The sequence below is a fragment of the Mustelus asterias genome, chromosome 6 (genome assembly GCF_964213995.1).
Source record: "Mustelus asterias chromosome 6, sMusAst1.hap1.1, whole genome shotgun sequence".
NCBI lineage: Eukaryota > Metazoa > Chordata > Chondrichthyes > Carcharhiniformes > Triakidae > Mustelus > Mustelus asterias.
In genome coordinates this window covers 248,913-275,009 of record NC_135806.1, presented here as the reverse complement: position 1 = coordinate 275,009, position 26,097 = coordinate 248,913, and the positions used below count along the sequence as shown (strand labels likewise).

Below are 26,097 nucleotides of genomic sequence, written 5' to 3'. Positions count from 1 at the left end.
TGACGGCTCTGTATGTGACGGTTCTGTACGTGACGGCTCTGTACGTGACGGCTCTGTGCGTGACGGCTCTGTACGTGACAGCTCTGTACGTGACGGCTCTGTGCGTGACAGCTCTGTACGTGACGGTTCTGTACGTGACGGCTCTGTGCGTGACAGCTCTGTACGTGACGGTTCTGTACGTGACGGTTCTGTACGTGACGGCTCTGTACGTGACGGTTCTGTACGTGACGGCTCTGTACGTGAAGGCTCTGTACGTGACGGCTCTGTACGTGACAGCTCTGTACGTGACGGCTCTGTACGTGACGGCTCTGTACGTGACGGCTCTGTACGTGACGGCTCTGTACGTGACGGCTCTGTACGTGACGGCTCTGTACGTGACGGCTCTGTGCATGACAGCTCTGTGCGTGACAGCTCTGTACGTGACAGCTCTGTACGTGACGGTTCTGCACGTGACGGCTCTGTACGTGACGGCTCTGTACGTGACAGCTCTGTACGTGACAGCTCTGTACGTGACGGCTCTGTGCGTGACAGCTCTGTACGTGATAGCTCTGTACGTGTCGGCTCTGTGCGTGACAGCTCTGTACGTGACAGCTCTGTACGTGACAGCTCTGTACGTGACAGCTCTGTACGTGACGGCTCTGTACGTGAAGGTTCTGTACGTGACAGCTCTGTACGTGACAGCTCTGTGCGTGACGGCTCTGTGCGTGACAGCTCTGTACATGACGGCTCTGTACGTGACAGCTCTGTACGTGACGGCTCTGTGCGTGACGGCTCTGTACATGACGACTCTGTACGTGACGACTCTGTACGTGACGACTCTGTACGTGACGGCTCTGTACGTGAAAACTCTGAACGTGAAGGTTCGGTACGTGACGGCTCTGTACGTGACGGCTCTGTACATGACGACTCTGGACGTGACGGCTCTGTACGTGACGACTCTGTACGTGACTGCTCAGCACGTGACGGCTCTGTACGTGACGGCTCTGTACATGACGACTCTGTACGTGACGGCTCTGTACGTGACGACTCTGTATGTGACGGCTCCGGACGTTACAGCTCCGTATGTGACAGCTCTGTACGTGACGGCTCTGTACGTGACGGCTCTGTACGTGACAGCTCTGTACGTGACAGCTCTGTGTGTGACAGCTCTGTGCGTGACAGCTCTGTGCGTGACGGCTCTGTACGTGACGGCTCTGTGCGTGACGGCTCTGTGCGTGACAGCTCTGTACGTGACGGCTCTGTGCGTGACGGCTCTGTACGTGACAGCTCTGTACGTGACAGCTCTGTACGTGACAGTTCTGTACGTGACGGTTCTGTACGTGACAGCTCTGTGCGTGACAGCTCTGTACGTGACGGCTCTGTGCGTGACAGCTCTGTACGTGACAGCTCTGTACGTGACGGTTCTGTACGTGACGGTTCTGTACGTGATGGTTCTGTACGTGACGGCTCTGTACGTGACGGCTCTGTACGTGATGGCTCTGTACGTGATGGCTCTGTGCGTGACAGCTCTGTACGTGATGGCTCTGTACGTGACGGCTCTGTACGTGACAGCTCTGCACGTGATGGCTCTGTACGTGACGGCTCTGTACGTGACAGCTCTGTACGTGACAGCTCTGTACGTGACGGCTCTGTGCGTGACGGCTCTGTGCGTGACAGCTCTGTACGTGACAGCTCTGTACGTGACGGCTCTGTACGTGACAGCTCTGTACGTGACGGCTCTGTGCGTGACAGCTCTGTACGTGATGGCTCTGTACGTGACGGCTCTGTACGTGACAGCTCTGTACGTGACGGCTCTGTACGTGACGGCTCTGCACGTGACGGTTCTGTACGTGACGGCTCTGCATGTGACAGCTCTGCACGTGACGGTTCTGTACGTGACGGTTCTGTACGTGACGACTCTGTACGTGACGGCTCTGTACGTGACTGCTCAGCACGTGACGGCTCTGTACGTGACGGTTCTGTACGTGACGACTCTGTACGTGACGACTCTGTACGTGACTGCTCAGCACGTGACGGCTCTGTATGTGACGGCTCTGTACATGACGACTCTGTACGTGACGGCTCTGTACGTGACAACTCTGAACGTGAAGGTTCGGGACGTGACGGCTCTGTACGTGATGACTCTCTACGTGACGGCTCTGTACGTGACTGCTCTGTACATGACGACTCTGTACGTGACGGCTCTGTACGTGACGACTCTATATGTGACGGCTCCGGACGTTACAGCTCTGTATGTGACGGTTCTGTACGTGACAGCTCTGTACGTGACGGCTCTGTACGTGACGGCTCTGTACGTGACAGCTCTGTACGTGATGGCTCTGTACGTGACGACTCTCTACGTGATGGCTCTGTACGTGACGACTCTGTACGTGATGGCTCTGTACGTGATGACTCTGTACGTGATGGCTCTGTACGTGACGGCTCTGTACGTGACAGCTCTGTGCGTGACAGCTCTGTACGTGACAGCTCTGTACGTGACAGCTCTGTACGTGACAGCTCTGTACGTGACAGCTCTGTACGTGACGGCTCTGCACGTGACGGCTCTGTACGTGACAGCTCTGTGCGTGACGGCTCTGTGCGTGACAGCTCTGTACGTGACAGCTCTGCACGTGACGGCTCTGTACGTGACGGTTCTGTGCGTGACAGCTCTGTACGTGACGGCTCTGTACGTGATGGCTCTGTACGTGACGACTCTGTACGTGATGGCTCTGTACGTGACGACTCTGTACGTGACGGCTCTGTACGTGACAGCTCTGTACATGACAGCTCTGTACATGACAGCTCTGTACGTGATGGCTCTGTACGTGACGGCTCTGTACGTGATGGCTCTGTACGTGACGACTCTGTACGTGATGGCTCTGTACGTGACGACTCTGTACGTGATGGCTCTGTACGTGACAGCTCTGTACGTGACGACTCTGTACGTGATGGCTCTGTACGTGACGACTCTGTACGTGACGGCTCTGTACGTGACAGCTCTGTACATGACAGCTCTGTACATGACAGCTCTGTACGTGACGGCTCTGTACGTGACGACTCTGTACGTGACAGCTCTGTACGTGACAGCTCTGTACATGACAGCTCTGTACATGACAGCTCTGTACGTGATGGCTCAGTACGTGACAGCTCTGTACGTGATGGCTCTGTACGTGACGGCTCTGTACGTGACGGCTCTGTACGTGACAGCTCTGTACATGACAGCTCTGTACATGACAGCTCTGTACGTGATGGCTCTGTACGTGACGACTCTGTACGTGACAGCTCTGTACGTGATGGCTCTGTACGTGACGACTCTGTACGTGACAGCTCTGTACGTGATGGCTCTGTACGTGACGACTTGTACGTGACAGCTCTGTACGTGATGGCTCTGTACGTGACAGCTCTGTACGTGACAGCTCTGTACGTGACAGCTCTGTACGTGACAGCTCTGTACGTGACGGCTCTGTACGTGATGGCTCAGTACGTGACAGCTCTGTACGTGATGGCTCTGTACGTGATGGCTCTGTACGTGACAGCTCTGTACGTGACAGCTCTGTACGTGACAGCTCTGTACGTGACAGCTCTGTACGTGACAGCTCTGTACGTGACAGCTCTGTACGTGACAGCTCTGTACGTGACGGCTCTGTACGTGATGGCTCAGTACGTGACAGCTCTGTACGTGATGGCTCTGTACGTGACAGCTCTGTACGTGACAGCTCTGTACGTGACAGCTCTGTACGTGACAGCTCTGTACGTGACAGCTCTGTACGTGACGGCTCTGTACGTGATGGCTCAGTACGTGACAGCTCTGTACGTGATGGCTCTGTACGTGACAGCTCTGTACGTGACGGCTCTGTACGTGACTGCTCTGTACGTGACAGCTCTTTACATGACAGCTCTGTACATGACAGCTCTGTACGTGTTGGCTCTGTACGTGACGGCTCTGTACGTGACAGCTCTGTACGTGACGGCTCTGTGCCTGACAGCTCTGTACGTGACAGCTCTGTACGTGACAGCTCTGTACGTGACGGCTCTGTACGTGACAGCTCTGTACGTGACAGCTCTGTACGTGACAGCTCTGTACGTGACAGCTCTGTACATGACAGCTCTGTACGTGATGGCTCTGTACGTGACGGCTCTGTACGTGACGGCTCTGTACATGACGGCTCTGTACGTGACAGCTCTGTACGTGACGGCTCTGTACGTGACGGCTCTGTACGTGACGGCTCTGTACTTGACAGCTCTGTACGTGACGGCTCAGTACGTGACGGTTCTGTACGTGACGGTTCTGTACGTGACGGCTCTGTCCGTGACGGCTCTGTACGTGACGGTTCTGTACGTGACGGCTCTGTACGTGACAGCTCTGTACATGACAGCTCTGTACGTGACAGCTCTGTACGTGACGGCTCTGTACGTGACAGCTCTGTACGAGACGGCTCTGTACGTGACGGCTCTGTACGTGACGGCTCTGTACGTGACAGCTCTGTACGTGACGGCTCTGTACGTGACGGCTCTGTACGTGACGGCTCTGTACGTGACGGCTCTGTACGTGACAGCTCTGTACGTGACAGCTCTGTACGTGACAGCTCTGTACGTGACAGCTCTGTACGTGACGGCTCTGTACGTGACAGCTCTGTACGTGACGGTTCTGTACGTGACGGCTCAGTACGTGACGGCTCTGTACGTGACGGTTCTGTACGTGACGGCTCTGTACGTGACAGCTCTGTACATGACAGCTCTGTACGTGACGGCTCTGTACGTGACGGCTCTGTACGTGACAGCTCTGTACGTGACGGCTCGGGACGTGACGGCTCTGTACGTGACGGCTCTGTACATGACAACTCTGTACATGACAACTCTGTACATGACAACTCTGTACGTGACGGCTCTGTACGTGACAGCTCTGTACGTGACGGCTCTGTACGTGACGGCTCTGTACGTGACGGCTCTGTACATGACAACTCTGTACGTGACGGCTCTGTACGTGACGGCTCTGTACGTGACAGCTCTGTACGTGACAGCTCTGTACGTGACAGCTCTGTACGTGACGGCTCTGTACGTGATGGCTCTCTACGTGACAGCTCTTTGCGTGACGGCTCTGTACGTGACAGCTCTGTACGTGACGGCTCTGTACGTGACGGCTCTGTACGTGACAGCTCTGTACGTGACAGCTCTGTACGTGACGGCTCTGTACGTGATGGCTCTCTACGTGACAGCTCTTTGCGTGACGGCTCTGTACGTGACAGCTCTGTACGTGACGGCTCTGTACGTGACAGCTCTGTACGTGACGGCTCTGTACATGACAGCTCTGTACGTGACAGCTCTGTACGTGACGGCTCTGTACGTGACGGTTCTGTACATGACGGCTCTGTACGTGACAGCTCTGTGCGTGACGGCTCTGTACGTGACAGCTCTGTACGTGACAGCTCTGTACGTGACGGCTCTGTACGTGACGGCTCTGTACGTGACGGCTCTGTACGTGACAGCTCTGTACGTGATGGCTCTGTACGTGACAGCTCTGTACGTGACAGCTCTGTACGTGACAGCTCTGTACGTGACGGCTCTGTACGTGACGGCTCTGTACGTGACAGCTCTGTACGTGACGGCTCTGTACGTGACAGCTCTGTACGTGACAGCTCTGTGCGTGACGGCTCTGTACGTGACGGCTCTGTACGTGACAGCTCTGTACGTGACAGCTCTGTGCGTGACGGCTCTGTACGTGACAGCTCTGTACGTGACGGCTCTGTACGTGACGACTCTGTACATGACGGCTCTGTACGTGACGGCTCTGTACGTGACGGCTCTGTACGTGACGGCTCTGTATGTGACGGCTCTGTATGTGACGGCTCTGTACGTGACGGCTCTGTACGTGACGGCTCTGTACGTGACGGCTCTGTACGTGACGGCTCTGTACGTGACAGCTCTGTACGTGACAGCTCTGTACGTGACGGCTCTGTGCGTGACGGCTCTGTGCGTGACAGCTCTGTACGTGACAGCTCTGTACGTGACGGCTCTGTACGTGACAGCTCTGTACGTGACGGCTCTGTGCGTGACAGCTCTGTACGTGATGGCTCTGTACGTGACGGCTCTGTACGTGACAGCTCTGTACGTGACGGCTCTGTACGTGACGGCTCTGCACGTGACGGTTCTGTACGTGACGGCTCTGCATGTGACAGCTCTGCACGTGACGGTTCTGTACGTGACGGTTCTGTACGTGACGACTCTGTACGTGACGGCTCTGTACGTGACAGCTCTGTACGTGACGGCTCTGTACGTGACGGCTCTGTACGTGACTGCTCAGCACGTGACGGCTCTGTACGTGACGGTTCTGTACGTGACGACTCTGTACGTGACGACTCTGTACGTGACTGCTCAGCACGTGACGGCTCTGTATGTGACGGCTCTGTACATGACGACTCTGTACGTGACGGCTCTGTACGTGACAACTCTGAACGTGAAGGTTCGGGACGTGACGGCTCTGTACGTGATGACTCTCTACGTGACGGCTCTGTACGTGACTGCTCTGTACATGACGACTCTGTACGTGACGGCTCTGTACGTGACGACTCTATATGTGACGGCTCCGGACGTTACAGCTCTGTATGTGACGGTTCTGTACGTGACAGCTCTGTACGTGACGGCTCTGTACGTGACGGCTCTGTACGTGACAGCTCTGTACGTGATGGCTCTGTACGTGACGACTCTCTACGTGATGGCTCTGTACGTGACGACTCTGTACGTGATGGCTCTGTACGTGATGACTCTGTACGTGATGGCTCTGTACGTGACGGCTCTGTACGTGACAGCTCTGTGCGTGACAGCTCTGTACGTGACAGCTCTGTACGTGACAGCTCTGTACGTGACAGCTCTGTACGTGACAGCTCTGTACGTGACGGCTCTGCACGTGACGGCTCTGTACGTGACAGCTCTGTGCGTGACGGCTCTGTGCGTGACAGCTCTGTACGTGACAGCTCTGCACGTGACGGCTCTGTACGTGATGGCTCTGTACGTGATGGCTCTGTACGTGACGACTCTGTACGTGATGGCTCTGTACGTGACGACTCTGTACGTGACGGCTCTGTACGTGACAGCTCTGTACATGACAGCTCTGTACATGACAGCTCTGTACGTGATGGCTCTGTACGTGACGGCTCTGTACGTGATGGCTCTGTACGTGACGACTCTGTACGTGATGGCTCTGTACGTGACGACTCTGTACGTGATGGCTCTGTACGTGACAGCTCTGTACGTGACGACTCTGTACGTGATGGCTCTGTACGTGACGACTCTGTACGTGACGGCTCTGTACGTGACAGCTCTGTACATGACAGCTCTGTACATGACAGCTCTGTACGTGACGGCTCTGTACGTGACGACTCTGTACGTGACAGCTCTGTACGTGACAGCTCTGTACATGACAGCTCTGTACATGACAGCTCTGTACGTGATGGCTCAGTACGTGACAGCTCTGTACGTGATGGCTCTGTACGTGACGGCTCTGTACGTGACGGCTCTGTACGTGACAGCTCTGTACATGACAGCTCTGTACATGACAGCTCTGTACGTGATGGCTCTGTACGTGACGACTCTGTACGTGACAGCTCTGTACGTGATGGCTCTGTACGTGACGACTCTGTACGTGACAGCTCTGTACGTGATGGCTCTGTACGTGACGACTCTGTACGTGACAGCTCTGTACGTGATGGCTCTGTACGTGACAGCTCTGTACGTGACAGCTCTGTACGTGACAGCTCTGTACGTGACAGCTCTGTACGTGACGGCTCTGTACGTGATGGCTCAGTACGTGACAGCTCTGTACGTGACGGCTCTGTACGTGATGGCTCTGTACGTGACAGCTCTGTACGTGACAGCTCTGTACGTGACAGCTCTGTACGTGACAGCTCTGTACGTGACAGCTCTGTACGTGACAGCTCTGTACGTGACAGCTCTGTACGTGACGGCTCTGTACGTGATGGCTCAGTACGTGACAGCTCTGTACGTGATGGCTCTGTACGTGACAGCTCTGTACGTGACGGCTCTGTACGTGACAGCTCTGTACGTGACAGCTCTGTACGTGACGGCTCTGTACGTGATGGCTCAGTACGTGACAGCTCTGTACGTGATGGCTCTGTACGTGACAGCTCTGTACGTGACGGCTCTGTACGTGACTGCTCTGTACGTGACAGCTCTTTACATGACAGCTCTGTACATGACAGCTCTGTACGTGTTGGCTCTGTACGTGACGGCTCTGTACGTGACAGCTCTGTACGTGACGGCTCTGTGCCTGACAGCTCTGTACGTGACAGCTCTGTACGTGACAGCTCTGTACGTGACGGCTCTGTACGTGACAGCTCTGTACGTGACAGCTCTGTACGTGACAGCTCTGTACGTGACAGCTCTGTACATGACAGCTCTGTACGTGATGGCTCTGTACGTGACGGCTCTGTACGTGACGGCTCTGTACATGACGGCTCTGTACGTGACAGCTCTGTACGTGACGGCTCTGTACGTGACGGCTCTGTACGTGACGGCTCTGTACTTGACAGCTCTGTACGTGACGGCTCTGTACGTGACGGTTCTGTACGTGACGGTTCTGTACGTGACGGCTCTGTCCGTGACGGCTCTGTACGTGACGGTTCTGTACGTGACGGCTCTGTACGTGACAGCTCTGTACATGACAGCTCTGTACGTGACAGCTCTGTACGTGACGGCTCTGTACGTGACAGCTCTGTACGAGACGGCTCTGTACGTGACGGCTCTGTACGTGACGGCTCTGTACGTGACGGCTCTGTACGTGACGGCTCTGTACGTGACAGCTCTGTACGTGACAGCTCTGTACGTGACAGCTCTGTACGTGACGGCTCTGTACGTGACAGCTCTGTACGTGACGGCTCTGTACGTGACGGCTCTGTACGTGACAGCTCTGTACGTGACAGCTCTGTACGTGACAGCTCTGTACGTGACAGCTCTGTACGTGACGGCTCTGTACGTGACAGCTCTGTACGTGACGGTTCTGTACGTGACGGCTCTGTACGTGACGGCTCTGTACGTGACGGTTCTGTACGTGACGGCTCTGTACGTGACAGCTCTGTACATGACAGCTCTGTACGTGACGGCTCTGTACGTGACGGCTCTGTACGTGACAGCTCTGTACGTGACGGCTCGGGACGTGACGGCTCTGTACGTGACGGCTCTGTACATGACAACTCTGTACATGACAACTCTGTACATGACAACTCTGTACGTGACGGCTCTGTACGTGACAGCTCTGTACGTGACGGCTCTGTACGTGACGGCTCTGTACGTGACGGCTCTGTACATGACAACTCTGTACGTGACGGCTCTGTACGTGACGGCTCTGTACGTGACAGCTCTGTACGTGACAGCTCTGTACGTGACAGCTCTGTACGTGACGGCTCTGTACGTGATGGCTCTCTACGTGACAGCTCTTTGCGTGACGGCTCTGTACGTGACAGCTCTGTACGTGACGGCTCTGTACGTGACGGCTCTGTACGTGACGGCTCTGTACGTGACAGCTCTGTACGTGACGGCTCTGTACGTGACAGCTCTGTACGTGACGGCTCTGTACATGACAGCTCTGTACGTGACAGCTCTGTACGTGACGGCTCTGTACGTGACGGTTCTGTACATGACAGCTCTGTACGTGACAGCTCTGTGCGTGACGGCTCTGTACGTGACAGCTCTGTACGTGACAGCTCTGTACGTGACGGCTCTGTACGTGACGGCTCTGTACGTGACGGCTCTGTACGTGACAGCTCTGTACGTGATGGCTCTGTACGTGACAGCTCTGTACGTGACAGCTCTGTACGTGACAGCTCTGTACGTGACGGCTCTGTACGTGACGGCTCTGTACGTGACAGCTCTGTACGTGACGGCTCTGTACGTGACAGCTCTGTACGTGACAGCTCTGTGCGTGACGGCTCTGTACGTGACGGCTCTGTACGTGACAGCTCTGTACGTGACAGCTCTGTGCGTGACGGCTCTGTACGTGACAGCTCTGTACGTGACGGCTCTGTACGTGACGACTCTGTACATGACGGCTCTGTACGTGACGGCTCTGTACGTGACAGCTCTGTACGTGACGGCTCTGTATGTGACGGCTCTGTATGTGACGGCTCTGTACGTGACGGCTCTGTACGTGACGGCTCTGTACGTGACGGCTCTGTACGTGACGGCTCTGTACGTGACAGCTCTGTACGTGACAGCTCTGTACGTGACGGCTCTGTACATGACGGCTCTGTGCGTGACGGCTCTGTGCGTGACGGCTCTGTATGTGACGGCTCTGTACGTGACAGCTCTGTACGTGACAGCTCTGTACGTGACGGCTCTGTACGTGACAGCTCTGTACGTGACGGCTCTGTACATGACAGCTCTGTACGTGACAGCTCTGTACGTGACGGCTCTGTACGTGACGGTTCTGTACATGACAGCTCTGTACGTGACAGCTCTGTGCGTGACGGCTCTGTACGTGACAGCTCTGTACGTGACAGCTCTGTACGTGACGGCTCTGTACGTGACGGCTCTGTACGTGACGGCTCTGTACGTGACAGCTCTGTACGTGATGGCTCTGTACGTGACAGCTCTGTACGTGACAGCTCTGTACGTGACAGCTCTGTACGTGACGGCTCTGTACGTGACGGCTCTGTACGTGACAGCTCTGTACGTGACGGCTCTGTACGTGACAGCTCTGTACGTGACAGCTCTGTGCGTGACGGCTCTGTACGTGACGGCTCTGTACGTGACAGCTCTGTACGTGACGGCTCTGTACGTGACAGCTCTGTGCGTGACGGCTCTGTACGTGACAGCTCTGTACGTGACGGCTCTGTACGTGACAGCTCTGTACGTGACAGCTCTGTGCGTGACGGCTCTGTACGTGACAGCTCTGTACGTGACGGCTCTGTACGTGACGACTCTGTACATGACGGCTCTGTACGTGACGGCTCTGTACGTGACAGCTCTGTACGTGACGGCTCTGTATGTGACGGCTCTGTATGTGACGGCTCTGTACGTGACGGCTCTGTACGTGACGGCTCTGTACGTGACGGCTCTGTACGTGACGGCTCTGTACGTGACAGCTCTGTACGTGACAGCTCTGTACGTGACGGCTCTGTACATGACGGCTCTGTGCGTGACGGCTCTGTGCGTGACGGCTCTGTATGTGACGGCTCTGTACGTGACAGCTCTGTACGTGACAGCTCTGTACGTGACAGCTCTGTACGTGACAGCTCTGTACGTGACAGCTCTGTACGTGACGGCTCTGTACGTGACGGCTCAGGACATGATGATAGAGAAGGGGAGAGCTCAGACCAAAGGATTGAGATGTGTTTACTTTAATGCCAGGAGTATAGTGAATAAAGGGGATGAGCTCAGAGCGTGGATCGATGCCTGGAAGTGTGATGTGGTGGCCATTACGGAGACTAGGATGTCTCAGGGACAGGACTGGATACTACAGGTGCCGGGATTCAGATGTTTCAGGAAGGACAGGGAGGGAGGCAAGAGAGGGGGTGAAGTGGCACTGCTGATCAGGAATAGTGTCACAGCTGTAGAGAAGGTGTATGCTGTGGAGGGATTGTCTACAGAGTCTCTGTAGGTGGAAGTTCGGAGTGGGAAGGGGTGGATCACTTTGCTGGGAGTTTTCTATAGGCCGCCCAATAGTGACAGGGAGGTGGAGGAGCAGATAGGGAAACAGATCCTGGAGAGTTGCAATAATAGCAGAGTTGTTGTGATGGGAGAGTTTAATTTCCCAAACATCGATTGGAATATCCCTAGGGTAAGGGGATTGGATGGGGAGGAGTTCGTTAGGTGTGTTCAGGAGGGTTTCCTGACACAGCATGTGGACAAGCCTACAAGAGGAGAGGCTGTACTTGATCTGATACTGACCAATGAGCCTGGACAGGTGTCAGATCTCTCAGTGGGAGAGCATCTTGGGGATAGCGATCATAACTCTATCTCCTTTATGCTTGCATTGGAAAAAGAGAGGATCAGGCAAGCTAGGAAAGTGTTTATATGGAGTAAGGGGAAATATGAAGACATAAGGCAGCAAATTAGAGGAGTAAATTGGAAGGAGGTATTCTCGGGGAAATCTACTGAAGAGAGGTGGCAGTTTTTCAAGGAATGTCTGTCTGGAGTTCTACAGGACAACGTTCCGAGCAGACAGGGAGGAGTTGGTAGGTTAAAGGAACCGTGGTGCACGAAAGCTGTGCGGGACCTAGTCGAGAAGAAAAGGAAAGGGTACAAAAGGTTCAGAGGGCTTGGCGAAGATAGGGATCTAGATGAGTATATGGCTTGTAGGAAGGGACTAAAGAAGGAAATTAGGAGAGCCAGAAGAGGTCACGAGAAGGCCTTGGCAAGTAGAATTAAGGAAAACCGTAAGGCATTCTATAAATATGTGAAGAGTAAAAGGATGAGACGTGAAGGAATAGGGCCTATAAAAGGTGAAGGCGGGAAATCCAGTACGGAACCAGTAGAAATGGCAGAGGTGCTTAATGAGTATTTTGCCTCGGTTTTCACAGAGGAGAAGGACATGGGTGGATGTACTGCGGGCTTGCGGTGGACTGAAAAGATTGAGTATGTGGACTTTAACAAAGAGGTTGTGCTGGAATCTTTGAATGGCATCAAGATAGATAAGTCGCCGGGTCCGGATGGGATGTACCCCAGGTTACTGTGGGAGGCGAGGGAAGAGATTGCAGAGCCTCTGGCGATGATCTTTGCGTCGTCGATGGAGACGGGAGAGGTGCCGGAGGATTGGAGGATTGGGGATGTGGTTCCTATTTTCAAGAAGGAGAATAGGGATAGTCCAGGAAATTACCGACCGGTGAGTCTAACCTCAGTGGTTGGTAAGCTGATGGAGAAGATCCTGAGGTACAAGATTTATGAGCATTTAGAGAGGTTTAGTATGCTCAAGAATACTCAGCATAGCTTTGTCAAAGGCAGATCGTGCCTTAAGAGCCTGGTGGAGTTCTTCAAAAATGTGACTAAACACATTGACTAAGGGAAAGTGGTAGGTGTGGTTGATATGGATTTTAGCAAGGCGTTCGATAAGGTCCCCCATGCAAGTCTTCGAGAAAAAGTGAGTGGGCATGGGATCCAAGGGGCTGCTGCCCTGTGGATCCAGAACTGGCTTGCCCAAAGGAGACAGAGAGTGGGTATAGATGGGTCTTTTTCTAAATGGAGGTCAGTCACCAGTGGTGTGCCCCAGGGATCTGTTCTGGGACCCTTGCTGTTTGTCATTTTCATTAATGACCTGGATGAGGAAGTGGAGGGATGGGTTGGTAAGTTTGCCGACGACACGAAGGTTGGTGGGGTTGTGGATAGTCTGGAGCGATTTCAGAAGTTACAGAGGGACATAGATAGGATGCAAGACTGGGCGGAGAAGTGGCAGATGGACTTCAACCCAGATAAATGCGTAGTGGTCCATTTTGGCAGGTCAAATGGATGAAGGAGTACAATATAAAGGGAGAGACTCTTCGTACTGTGGAGGATCAGAAGGACCTTGGGGTCCGGGTCCATAGGATTCTAAAATCGGCCCCGCAGATGGAGGAGGTGGTTAAGAAGGCGTATGGTGTGCTGGCCTTTATCAATCGAGGGATTGAGTTTAGGAGTCCGGGGATAATGATGCAGCTATATGAGATCCTCGTCAGACCCCACTTGGAGTACTGTGCTCAGTTCTGGTCGCCTCATTACAGGAAGGATGTGGAAAAGATTGGAAGGGTGCAGAGGCGATTTACAAGGATGTTGCCTGGATTGAGTGGCATGCCTTATGAGGATAGGCTGAGGGAGCTCAGTCTTTTCTCCTTGGAGAGACGTAGGATGAGAGGAGACCTAATAGAGGTGTTCAAGATGTTGAGAGGCATAGATCGGGTGGACTCTCAGAGGCTTTTTCCCAGGGTGGAAATGGCTGCTACGAGAGGACACAGGTTTAAGCTGCTGGGGTGTAGGTACAGGGGAAATGTTAGGGGAAAGTTTTTCACACAGAGGGTGGTGGGCGAGTGGAATCGGCTGCCATCAGTGGTGGTGGAGGCAAACTCAATAGGGTCTTTTAAGAGACTCCTGGATGAGTCCATGGGACTTAATAGGATGGAGGGTTATAGGTAGGTCTAGAAGGTAGGGATATGTTCGGCACAACTTGTCGGACCGAAGGGCCTGTTTTGTGCTGTAGCTTTCTATGTTTCTATGTGACGACTCTGTACGGTAGTTTGGTGTATGAAAAGATGAAACTCCACAAGTGTTTCAATTATGTTGTTCTTTCAAGTGAACATAAACAAACCTCAGCATTTATCTTTCAATATTCTGATTTTAAAACTACGTTAATATTTACAATCAAGTATTGTTTTATAATCCTTATTTACTCTTTACTCACCTCTGCTTCCAATCTTTCAGGATATTCTGAATCGTAAGGTATTCTGTGATCACCATTGATATGATTTTCTGATTGGTCAGTTAGAGATATGAAATATACCAATTTCTTTAAGCGTAATTGATATTCCTCTGTGCTGCCTCGCCAAGCAGCTGGGTGTCTGATAATTGATACATGTCTGTTATTCCTGTGTGTACAAGTGTTTTGCAGTCACACCTGTCTCTTTGAGCCTAACACCATTACTCCAACAGGGTGGGTGAGAAAGTTGTCCCAATTCTGGACTCCAGGCCCAGCGCTGCAGAGGCAGCAAATGCCCAAAGCATGGATACAAAATTGGCTTCTTGACAGAAGCCAGAGGGTGGTTGTAGAGAGTTGTTTTTCAAACTGGAGGCCTGTGACCAGCGGTGTGCCTCAGGGATCAGTGCTGGGTCCACTGTTATTTGTCATTTATATTAATGATTTGGATGAGAATATAGGGGGCATGGTTAGTAAGTTTGCAGATGACACCAAGATTGGTGGCATAGTGGACAGTGAATAAAGTTATCTCCAATTACAGCGGGATCTTGATTAATTGGGCCAATGGGCTGACGAATGGCAGATGGAGTTTAATTTAGACAAATGCGAGGTGATGCATTTTGGTAGATTGAGCCAGGGCAGGACTTACTCAGTTAATGGTAGGGCGTTGGGGAGAGTTACAGAACAAAGAGATCAAGGGATACATGTTCATAGCTCCTTGAAAGTGGAGTCACAGGTGGACAGGGTGGTGAAGAAGGCATTCGGCATGCTTGGTTTCATCGGTCAGAACACTGAATACAGGAGTTGGAATGTCTTGTTGAAATTGTACAAGACATTGGTAAGGCCACACTTGGAATACCGTGTGCAATTCTGGTCACCCTATTATAGAAAGGATATTATTAAACTAGAAAGAGTGCAGAAAAGATTTACTAGGATGCTACCGGGACTTGATGGATTGAGTTATAAGGAGAGGCTGAATAGACTGGGACTTTTTTCTCTGGAGCGTAGGAGGCTGAGGGGTGACCTTATAGAAGTCTATAAAATAGTGAGGGGCATAGACAAGGTAGATAGTCAATATCTTTTCCCAAAGGTAGGGGAGTCCAAAACTAGAGGGCATAGGCTTAAGGTGAGAGGGGAGAGATACAAAAGTGTCCAGAGAACAAAGAACAAAGAACAGTACAGCACAGGAAACAGGCCCTTCGGCCCTCCAAGCCTGTGCCGCTCCTTGGTCCAACTAGACCAATCGTTTGTATCCCTCCATTCCCAGGCTGCTCATGTGACTATCCAGGTAAGTCTTAAACAATGTCAGCATGCCTGCCTCCACCACCCTACTTGGCAGCGCATTCCAGGCCCCCACCACCCTCTGTGTAAAAAACATCCCTCTAATATCTGAGTTATACTTCGCCCCTCTCACCTTGAGCCCGTGACCCCTCGTGAACGTCACTTCTGATCTGGGAAAAAGCTTCCCACCGTTCACCCTATCTATCCCCTTCATAATCTTGTACACCTCTATTAGATCTCCCCTCATTCTCCGTCTTTCCAGGGAGGACAACCCCAGTTCACCCAATCTCTCCTCATAGCTAAGACCCTCCATACCAGGCAACATCCTGGTAAACCTTCTCTGCACTCTCTCTAACGCTTCCACGTCCTTCTGGTAGTGCGGCGACCAGAACTGGACGCAGTACTCCAAATGTGGCTTAACCAGCGTTTTATATAGCTGCATCATCGGACTCCAGCTTTTATACTCTATACCCCGTCCTATAAAGGCAAGCATACCATATGCCTTCTTCACCACCTTCTCCACCTGTGTTGCCACCTTCAAGGATTTGTGGACTTGCACACCTAGGTCCCTCTGTGTTTCTATACTCCTGATGACTCTACCATTTATTGTATAACTCCTCCCGACATTATTTCTTCCAAAATGCATCACTTCGCATTTATCCGGATTAAACTCCATCTGCCACCTCTCCGTCCAATTTTCCAGCCTATCTATATCCTGCTGTATTGCCCGACAATGCTCTTCGCTATCCGCAATTCCAGCCATCTTCGTGTCATCCGCAAACTTGCTGATTACACCAGTTACACCTTCTTCCAAATCATTTATATATATCACAAATAGCAGAGGTCCCAGTACAGAGCCCTGCGGAACACCACTGGTCACAGACCTCCAGCCGGAAAAAGACCCTTCGACCACTACCCTCTGTCTCCTATGGCCAAGCCAGTTCTCCACCCATCTAGCCACTTCTCCTTGTATCCCATGAGCCTTAACCTTCTTAACCAACCTGCCATGTGGGACTTTGCCAAATGCCTTACTGAAATCCACATAGACGACATCCATGGCCCTTCCTTCATCAACCGTTTTTGTCACTTCCTCAAAAAACTCCACCAAATTTGTAAGGCACGACCTCCCTCTTACAAAACCATGCTGTCTGTCACTAATGAGATTGTTCCTTTCTAAATGCACATACATCCTGTCTCTAAGAATCCTCTCCAACAACTTCCCTACCACGGATGTCAAGCTCACCGACCTATAATTTCCTGGGTTATCCCCGGGGCAATTTCCTGGGTTCTCCCCGGGGCAATTTTTTCACACAGAGGGTGGTGAGTGTCTGGAACAAGCTGCCAGAGGTGGTAGTAGAGACGGGTTCAATTTTATCTTTTAAAAAACATTTAGATAGTTACGTGGGTACGATGGGTATAGAGGGATATGGGCCAAATGCAATTTGGGCAATTGGGCAATTGAGATTAGTTTAAGGGTTTTTAAAAACAAGGCGGCATGGACAAGTTGAGCCGAAAGGCCTGTTTCCATGCTGTAAACCTCTATGACTCTATAACGGCTTGAAAACAACTGCAAATTGGTTGTCAGGTCACCTGAGCTCCGAGTCATAGCCCAACCTGCCGCTACCTGTAGCACAGTAAGAGTTTTAACAACACCAGGTTAAAGTCCAACAGGTTTATTTGGTAGCAAGTACCAACATTGGAAACAATACACATCTCTTTAACCTGTGCTTAATTCTCCCCCCACCCACATTGTCTGTATCTTTCAGATCTGGTTGGTTGTAGGGATTCGCATTCTAATCAGTATTCTCTAACTTGATTTTGTGTCTCTGTGCCCTGTTTGAGAGCACATTTCCACTCCATCTGACGAAGGAGCAGCGCTCCAAAAGCTAATGGTATTTGCTGCCAAATAAACCTGCTGGACTTTAACCTGGTGTTGTTAAAACTCTTACTGTGTTCACCCCAGTCCAACGCCGGCATCTCCACATCATGGTTACCTGTAACCCCAGAGTACCTCAGTGGGAGGGTAAGGTGAGGAGGACGGAGTGGGCTACGAAGGGAGGGAACCAAAAGAGAAAATGCTGGATAATCTCAGCAGCTCTGGCAGCATCTGTAAGGAGAGAAAAGAGCTGACATTTCGAATCCAGATGACCCTTTGTCAAAGCCCTGACAAAGGGTCATCTGGACTCGAAATGTCAACTCTTTTTCTCTTTTGGTTTCAGATTCCAGCATCCGCAGTAATTTGCTTTTCTGAGGGGAGGGATACTGATCACAACTAAAAAGATTGAGTATGTGGACTTTAAGAAAGAGGTTGTGCTGGAATCTTTGAATGGCATCAAGATAGATAAGTCGCCGGGTCCGGATGGGATGTACCCCAGGTTTCTGTGAGAGGCGAGGGAGGAGATTGCAGAGCCTCTGGCGATGATCTTCGCATTGTCAATGGAGATGGGAGAGGTGCCGGAGGATTGGACGATTGCGTATGTGGTTCCTATTTTCAAGAAGGGGAATAGGGATAGGCCAGGAAATTACCGACCGGTGAGTCAAGCCTCAGTGGTTGGTAAGCTGATAGAGAAGATCCTGAGGGACAGGATTTATGAGCATTTAGAGAGGTTTAGTATGCTCAAGAAAACTCAGCACAGCTTTGTCAAAGGCAGATCGTGCCTTACGAGCCTGGTGGAGTTCTTCGAAAATGTGACTGAACACATTGACGAAGGGAAAGCGGTAGATGTGGTTGATATGGATTTTAGCAAGGCGTTCAATAAGGTCCCCCATGCAAGCCTTCTAGAAAAAGTGAGAGGGCATGGGATCCAAGGGGCTGCTGCCCTGTGGATCCAGAACTGGCTTGCCCAAAGGAGGCAGAGAGTGGGAATAGATGGGTCTTTTTCTAAATGGAGGTCGGTCACCAGTGGTGTGCCCCAGGGATCTGTTCTGGGACCCTTGCTGTTTGTCATTTTCATTAATGACCTGGATGAGGAAGTGGAGGGATAGGTTGGTAAGTTTGCCGACGACACGAAGGTTGGTGGGGTTGTGGATAGTCTGGAGGGATGTCAGAAGTTACAGAGGGACACAGATAGGATGCAAGACTGGGCGGAGAAGTGGCAGATGGACTTCAACCCAGATAAATGCGTAGTGATCCATTTTGGCAGGTCAAATGGGATGAAGGAGTACAATATAAAGGGAAAGACTCTTCGTACTGTAGAGGCTCAGAAGGACCTTGGGGTCCGGGTCCATAGGACTCTGAAATCGGCCCCGCAAGTGGAGGAGGTGGTTAAGGCGGCGTATGGTGTGCTGGCCTTTATCAATCGAGGGATTGAGTTTAGGAGTCCGGGGATAATGATGCAGCTATATAAGACCCTCGTCAGACCCCACTTGGAGTACTGTGCTCAGTTCTGGTCCCTCATTACAGGAAAGATGTGGAAATGATTGAAAGGGTGCAGAGGAGATTTACAAGGATGTTGCCTGGATTGAGTGGCATGCCTTATGAGGATAGGCTGAGAGAGCTCGGTCTTTTCTCCTTGGAGAGACGTAGGTTGAGAGGAGACCTAATAGAGGTATATAAGGTGTTGAGAGGCATAGATCGGGTGGACTCTCAGAGGCTTTTTCCCAGGGTGGAAATGGCTGCTACGAGAGGACACAGGTTTAAGGTGCTGGGGGGTAGGTACATGGGAAATGTTAGGGGGAAGTTTTTCACACAGAGTGTGGTGGGCGAGTGGAATCGGCTGCCGTCAGTGGTGGTGGAGGCAAACTCAATCGGGACTTTTAGGAGACTCCTGGATGAGTACATGGGACTTAATAGGATGGAGGGTTATAGGTAGGTCGAGAAGGTAGGAATGTGTTCGGCACAACTTGTGGGGCCGAAGGGCCTGTTTGTGCTGTAGTTTTTCTATGTTTCTATGTTCTATGTAACTACAATGGAATCAGCCAATCACAAATTACACCTGAATCCTTAGGAAAGCGTTTCTTAGAAAACAAAACTTGTTAAGTTCTTACTTTTGGTTGGTGGTGGGTGACACTGCAGGGTTCTGAGTGAGGAGGCCTGCCTTCTTCTTCTAAAAGTTCAGTATTTGGAGCCTAACATTTGTTTCAGGAAGTGAAGCACCCCATTGCCACAGATCAGCAAAAGCTACGATTTGCTCTGTGTCTGATCCATTCTTCTCATTTGCCTTTAAGTACATTTAGATAAGTTTCCTGTTGTGGGGTCATGTGCAGTCACCTTGTGGCTGGGACATTCAAACCAGTAAAGCTTTAGACAAGGAAATTCTGCTCATGTTCAATTTGCTTTGAATGTTTTTTTTTATAGAATTGAACAGAAAGGAACTCAAACCTCCACATCGCCAAGGACCTCATATATTGGCTGTTCGCAAAGTATATGTTCAATTAAAGAAAGAAAGGAAACTGCAGTTTGCCACTGGCGGCCAGGCATATCTGCTTCCCAAAACATCAGTGGTCATCAGGTGTCCTGTGAGAAGATTCCGGAAATCCATGATAATGTGGGAGAAAGATGGGAAACAGTTGTCAAGCTCTTCCCATGTCACTGTCACTCAGTTTGGTTATATCAAAATAAACCACCTGAAGCCAGTAAATATTGGCACCTATACATGTGTAGCTGGATTTGTGCGTGATAATTTTGTGATTAAAATCATTGGACACAACAATAAACTGATTGAGTCATCATCCAGTAAACAGGGAGCAGGCATTGGAAATGGAATCTCGAATGAAGCACTCCGTCTGAAGGATGACAATCTGCCAGGTTTAAGGGTGAATGGTAGCAAAGCGGCGAAAAATCAATTCTTTATAAACCATCATGATCAGTATGATGCAATTATTCTGAGACTACTGGAGATAAAAGGTTGGTCTCGAGACAGCCTCGATTCAAGAGAGTCACAGGCGTCCACAGAAAAAGACTTCACTTCTGTAGAGGATGCTAGCATGGAATCTATTATTCCATTAACATTTGTAATAGATCAGGCAAGACTGGATGAAATTAGTAAGGCCATACAGCAACAGACTGATGATCTGAAGGATGTCTATGCTACTTATGTTATTAGCCAGTTAGTTGCTGAGATTTCTAAGAGCAAATCAGATGCCACTAAATCCAAACAGAAACATGGAGAGAGACACTCGGATATGAGTTCAGTGAAGCCTTCTTTCCATAAAATTACCACCACTGGAGTATCAAAATTATCCTCATTGGAATGGTCCGATTCTAAGGAAGCTATTCATCTATCTAAAGAGGCAATCAAGGCACCAAGAATACTGCAGAAGCCCAATGACAAAGGGTTGTTTCTGTCAGCAGACGTCATTGCTGATGTGGGCCACACAATATTGCTGACTGACTGGACCAATAAATTGGTGTTGAAGTGTGAAGCAGGGGGAAACCCAAAACCTGCCATTAGCTGGACAAAGAATGGCCAAACATTGAGATACAATCACAGGTAAGATCAGTTTAATTCAATATATTTATAGTGGATCGATTGTTGGTAATGAGTAAATGGGTTAATACATTCATCAACATTCATTCCTTCATACCCATGGTTCTGATTCCTCAGACACCAATTAATTTGCTATATCCTGAGCTAGTAATGTTTCCGCTGGTTCAGAATCATTTCCTGACATCACAGTGAGAACAGTCAGGGTTGTCGGTGTTAGGTGTAATCTTGTTATAATGGTAATAACGTTTTTGAAAAATTTTGACTGTACAAAATTGCTAAATGAGTAATGGTTTTGCCAAGTTAATTTATTTTGTTTTAATCTGTTGCATTGTGTTTGGCACATCACAACAATAGGATGCAAAAGGTTTATGCTGTAAAGGCTCTCAGTTTTTCTGCATAAGCAGAAGTCGAGTGATGTCAATTGTTTCAATACAACATACACGTTAAAGAGTAAACTTTGGGCTTCAAACTCTTTATCTAAAAGAAACAAAAATCAGTTGTTCACATCTAACAACACCACACAGTATTTAACCATCATTTTTAGTTCACCAATGAACACTCACCTTTCACTAAGGGTCACCAGATGCTCACTAACATCCACTGAGACAATTTTCACATTGCATTTTTCATATTGATCCCAAAGTGTTCAACTTCCAACACAGGATGTGGTGAAATGTCGCTGAGGTGTCTACTAGGTGACTGGAAAGAAATACCTTCAAAAAAGGGCTATATTATTATGGTCTGTAATGAGATAGCACAACATTGAAATTAATAGTTCAGAAGTTTGGAATTTTCTTACATGAATAAGTGATAAAAATTTTATGTGGGTTTGTCTAATTCCAAAACTTTACTTCTATTCTCTCTGTAATCTGTTTTTCTTCCCTATTCGCTCTCTCCATTTTTCTTTTATCTTAACATTATTTTCTGCCTGGTTTAAATATTCCACAATCTGTTTCGTACCTCACTGCCTGTCAGGGACTTGGGGCGCGTAGATAGCACAATTAGTGCTTTGGCAGAAATCTGTTCGAAACCAGGAAAGAGCTGGAACATTGGTCATCTGGTTAGCACAGTTAGGCCAGGTGTGTATAACATTTTCCCAAGGAGTCCAAGTGTGTGGTAAGATAACTGTTCGTCCAAGGAGGAAGGTACAAAATAAGTTATCACCTTTTGTACCAGGAATGTAAAACTATCGAACAAAAAAAGGAAACAAAATTGATTGATCTTTTCTATATATCCTCGATGAAACAAAATCCCTAATCATCACCAATTTTCATTTTGTAATTTCCCAACAATGTTAGGAGTTGCGGGCTTTATATAAAAAAAGAAAAACATGTGGCTTGCAGAGGTAGATTCAAAATAACAACAACAGATTTATTGAGGAGCTGTTGCCTGTATAGAGTAGAAACTAAAATAGGAGCCTGGGAAACATCCCAATGACATCACCATCAAATCATGTGACCGGCTCTTAAAGCAAGCATGCAACCATTGAAATATATAACAAGAACCCAGTTGAATGGTGTAATAATTGTAACCACATAAGCAATCAGTTACCACTTTGTTGTTGGGATTCACCTTTGTCATTGAGGTCCAATGTGGTGTCTCTATTAATGGGTCACCTCATGATGTCACAGTGGAGGAGAAACAAAATTGGAGAAAGGCTATTTATTATTCCTCTTCTGTTTTTCATCTCATTCAATTGAAAGGATCTAAGTATTGAGACATCCCACCTGGAATGTCAACAATTCTGTGATATTCTTTTGCTTTTGCCACATTATTGGCACAAGAATAACATGGTATATATTCACGTAGTCCCTTTATTGAGATGTTTCAACAGACTATTGGATAGGTTTCAGCTGCATTATGGGATATTCTCTGGTAGCTTTGGGTCAATTGGAAAATTCAACCAATCCTGTGACATTGGCTTAACAGCAAAACAGATGTTGAAAAGCAATGTCAGTCACATGACCTGGACACACCAAAAGGATGATAATAAAGTGTGAGCTTTAATATTGTTGTTAGCCTCAATAGCAGTTCAACAGATACGGTAAATGTTAACTACAGATAAGAAAATCTAATTGTAAACAATATATAGTTAAGTGGATTCTGTCAGATGTTGGTACTTACAGATTAAACCAGGTGGTCGAGTTATTCTCTTTGGTATGTTACGTAAATATTAATGACCTTGCAATAGAAATGATTATTTTACATGCTTACCCATTTCCTGTCAACTGCATTGATACAGTTTACCCATTGATGAGTATTTCAACGGAGTATCACAAATGTTATTCAAATGGCAGAATGCGTATCTGCACTGTAAAATATTCAATGCTGCAAAATTGCAATTTTTAAAGATTTATACACATTTTTCTGAGTTCTGTTCCTGACCAAGCTAAGATATATATTACAAGGTGATTTTCAGCAGAAATTAAGATAAATTCACACCTGAAAATGATGTGAAATCAATCAGCAAAGTGTAAAAATGCACATTTCTGCGGATTGTGTAAATAGGCAGAGTCATTATGACACAGGCAGAGTCTATTCAGCCCATCAAAGACCATACTGGTTCTAAGTAATCCAGTCAATCCCATTCTTCCTCACTGCCCCCACCCCCACCCCAGCTTGTTGCTGTATCCCTGCAGATTTATTTCCTTTAAGTGTCCATCCATCACTCTTGAGGACAGCTAATTCCAGGTCATTTCCATTCGCTGCAGAAAAAAGTTCTTCCCACCTGCATCACTTGCCCAAAATCTTAGTATTTGTACCATCAGCTAATGGGAACATGTTCCTTGTCTAAGAAAAATCAAACTGTCATGTATTTTGTAAACAATTTCTGGGCAACAACTAAGGGAAAGGAAAAAATAGGGAACAAGGTGTTCTTTACAATTGATACAATTAGTCAGAGTGCTGTGAGCCAGAAAGCAGTTCAGACACAGACGAGGTATTGAAGAAGCAGCAGCAAAAAGAAAAGATTCAGCCATCTTCAGGAAACAGCTCAGCTAGAGACTGAGTACTAAAGGCAAGCCAGTTTGTGAAGAAGATTGTTTTCTTCGCTGAACCAAAGATCATTCCCAAGTCCTGGTCACTTATTCTGTCCGGTATGGTAGTCACTGGCTAGATTTAACCATTAGGTTTATGGTTGTTGTTTGGGAAACGGGAGTCTCAGCAGAGTTGAGGATTACAGGGGTGGCAGATACTTTTGAGTTTTCAGTCTTTGAGGGGCTGAATGCTTACTGGTAATTTGCCCAAGTATAAGATTGATCTTTGTGGTGTTTTATTATCTTTCCTCTACTTTAATAAATACTATTTATTTGTTGTTTAACCAAAGAGATGTCTGAATTCTCACTGTTTCTGCAAACAATTCTCACTAATATCCAAAGGAAACACCATATGAAACCAATGTCTCAGGTTGGAACACTCTGACACACAACATCAGCAGAGTTTTGTAACAGACACTTGTAGCTAAAATCCTCTCATCCTTGGAACCATTCTGGTAAATTTCCTCTGTACCCTTTCAAGGAGCCTCACATCCTACCTAAAGTCTGGTGATCAGAACTGTATACAATACTTTAGCTGTGGGTTAACCAGAGCTTTATAAAGGATCACAAGATGAAAATGCAGGCAATTTTAATTTTCCCCAACATTAGAATCAGCAACATCAGGAGGTGAGAAGTTATTCCTTTCAGTTGAACTGTTTCCAAAACCACACACACGCTTTGTCACTTGTTTAAATATGAGAAAAATCCCCCAGTCAGGGCGCTACAAAGTCTGGCACTGAACCATGCAAGTAGGTTTCAAGTTCAATCCTAATTCTCTGTTGAGTTAGTTGATTTCAGCTCGAACAGTGGTGGAGCTGCAGTAATTGGTCTCCCTGCCCCTGGGCTATAGAACGGAAAAAATAAGCCTTTCAATTCCTGATGTCTATCCAGCAATCCCTGCCAGAAAGTGTACATATGTAGAAATCAGATGAGGCCAAGATCGGTGTCTGTAGTCCCCTGTGATTGAACAGACTGCCAATACTCACTGTTTCAGCTCGCATGAAAAGAATGGCTCCTTGGATCACTAACAGTTAGGAATCTGTTCTTCAGCATCAGACACCATCAACAGAACATCGAGGAGTAAGAAACTGAAACAAAAACGTTCACAATTATTTCATGTACTTTGCTTGTTTTCCAAAGGTTTATGTATATAACTTAGCAGAGGCTGAACTGATGGCTAATGGCCGTCTTTCACACAACTCTTCTCTTGTTTCACTTCAGTGCAGGATCATGTATATCTTAAAAGGAGCTGTAGTTTCTAAGAATCATTGAAAGCTGCAGAGAAAAATGGTAAAAATGATCTTCTGTGAAGATTTTCCTGTTTCTGGTGCACATTCCATTTGCCAGGTTCCAGGGTTAAATCTTCATATTTAGAATTAGAGTATTAAAATGTAACTCATGAGACTGAGTCAGACCTTTGCCTAATACAGACCTGTTACTTTGCAGGAAAAATGTGAAGTTCTGTTTGTTAAGATTGTCATTACATTTTTCCTTAAAAAGTCTAAATGATGTGATATTGATAACATTCTAAGTCTGTTGTTGTGCTGGTGAGAAGAGTATTATGTAAGACTGCCAGGAATATCATACCCAAATTATGTTAAATTAATTTGTGATGGGAATTAGTCACATTGAACTGATTTCGGGAGAGTTGAGGACAACTGAGAATGATGATTTTAAACTGAATCAAAGTTAACTCTGAGGATGATGTTTATATGAAAGTTGACAAGCACAAAATGCCACAACCTGGCTTTCTTCATCACCAATCCTGACTGACTTCATTGCTTTCTGCATTTTCTGTTTAAGTTTATTTATTAGTGTCGCAAGTAGGCTTACATTGACACTGCAATGAAGTTACTGTGAAAATCCCCTAGTCACCATACTCCAGCACCTGTTCGGGTTCACTGAGGGAGAATTTAGCATGGTCAATGCATCTAACCTGCACATATTTTGGACTGAGAGAGGAAACTGGAGCACCCGGAGG

General features: G+C 48.6%; 1 protein-coding gene across 1 annotated transcript in view; it reads left to right on the top strand.

Annotated features, from left to right (window-relative positions):
* LOC144495233 (ADAMTS-like protein 1) overlaps positions 1-26,097 on the top strand; it is a 425,167-nt gene that overhangs the window by 344,437 nt on the left and 54,633 nt on the right. Inside the window, exon 18 of the mRNA XM_078215301.1 lies at positions 19,950-21,084. Within this exon, the coding sequence (XP_078071427.1) occupies positions 19,950-21,084 (1,135 nt within the window). The remainder of the gene's footprint in view (positions 1-19,949; positions 21,085-26,097) is intronic.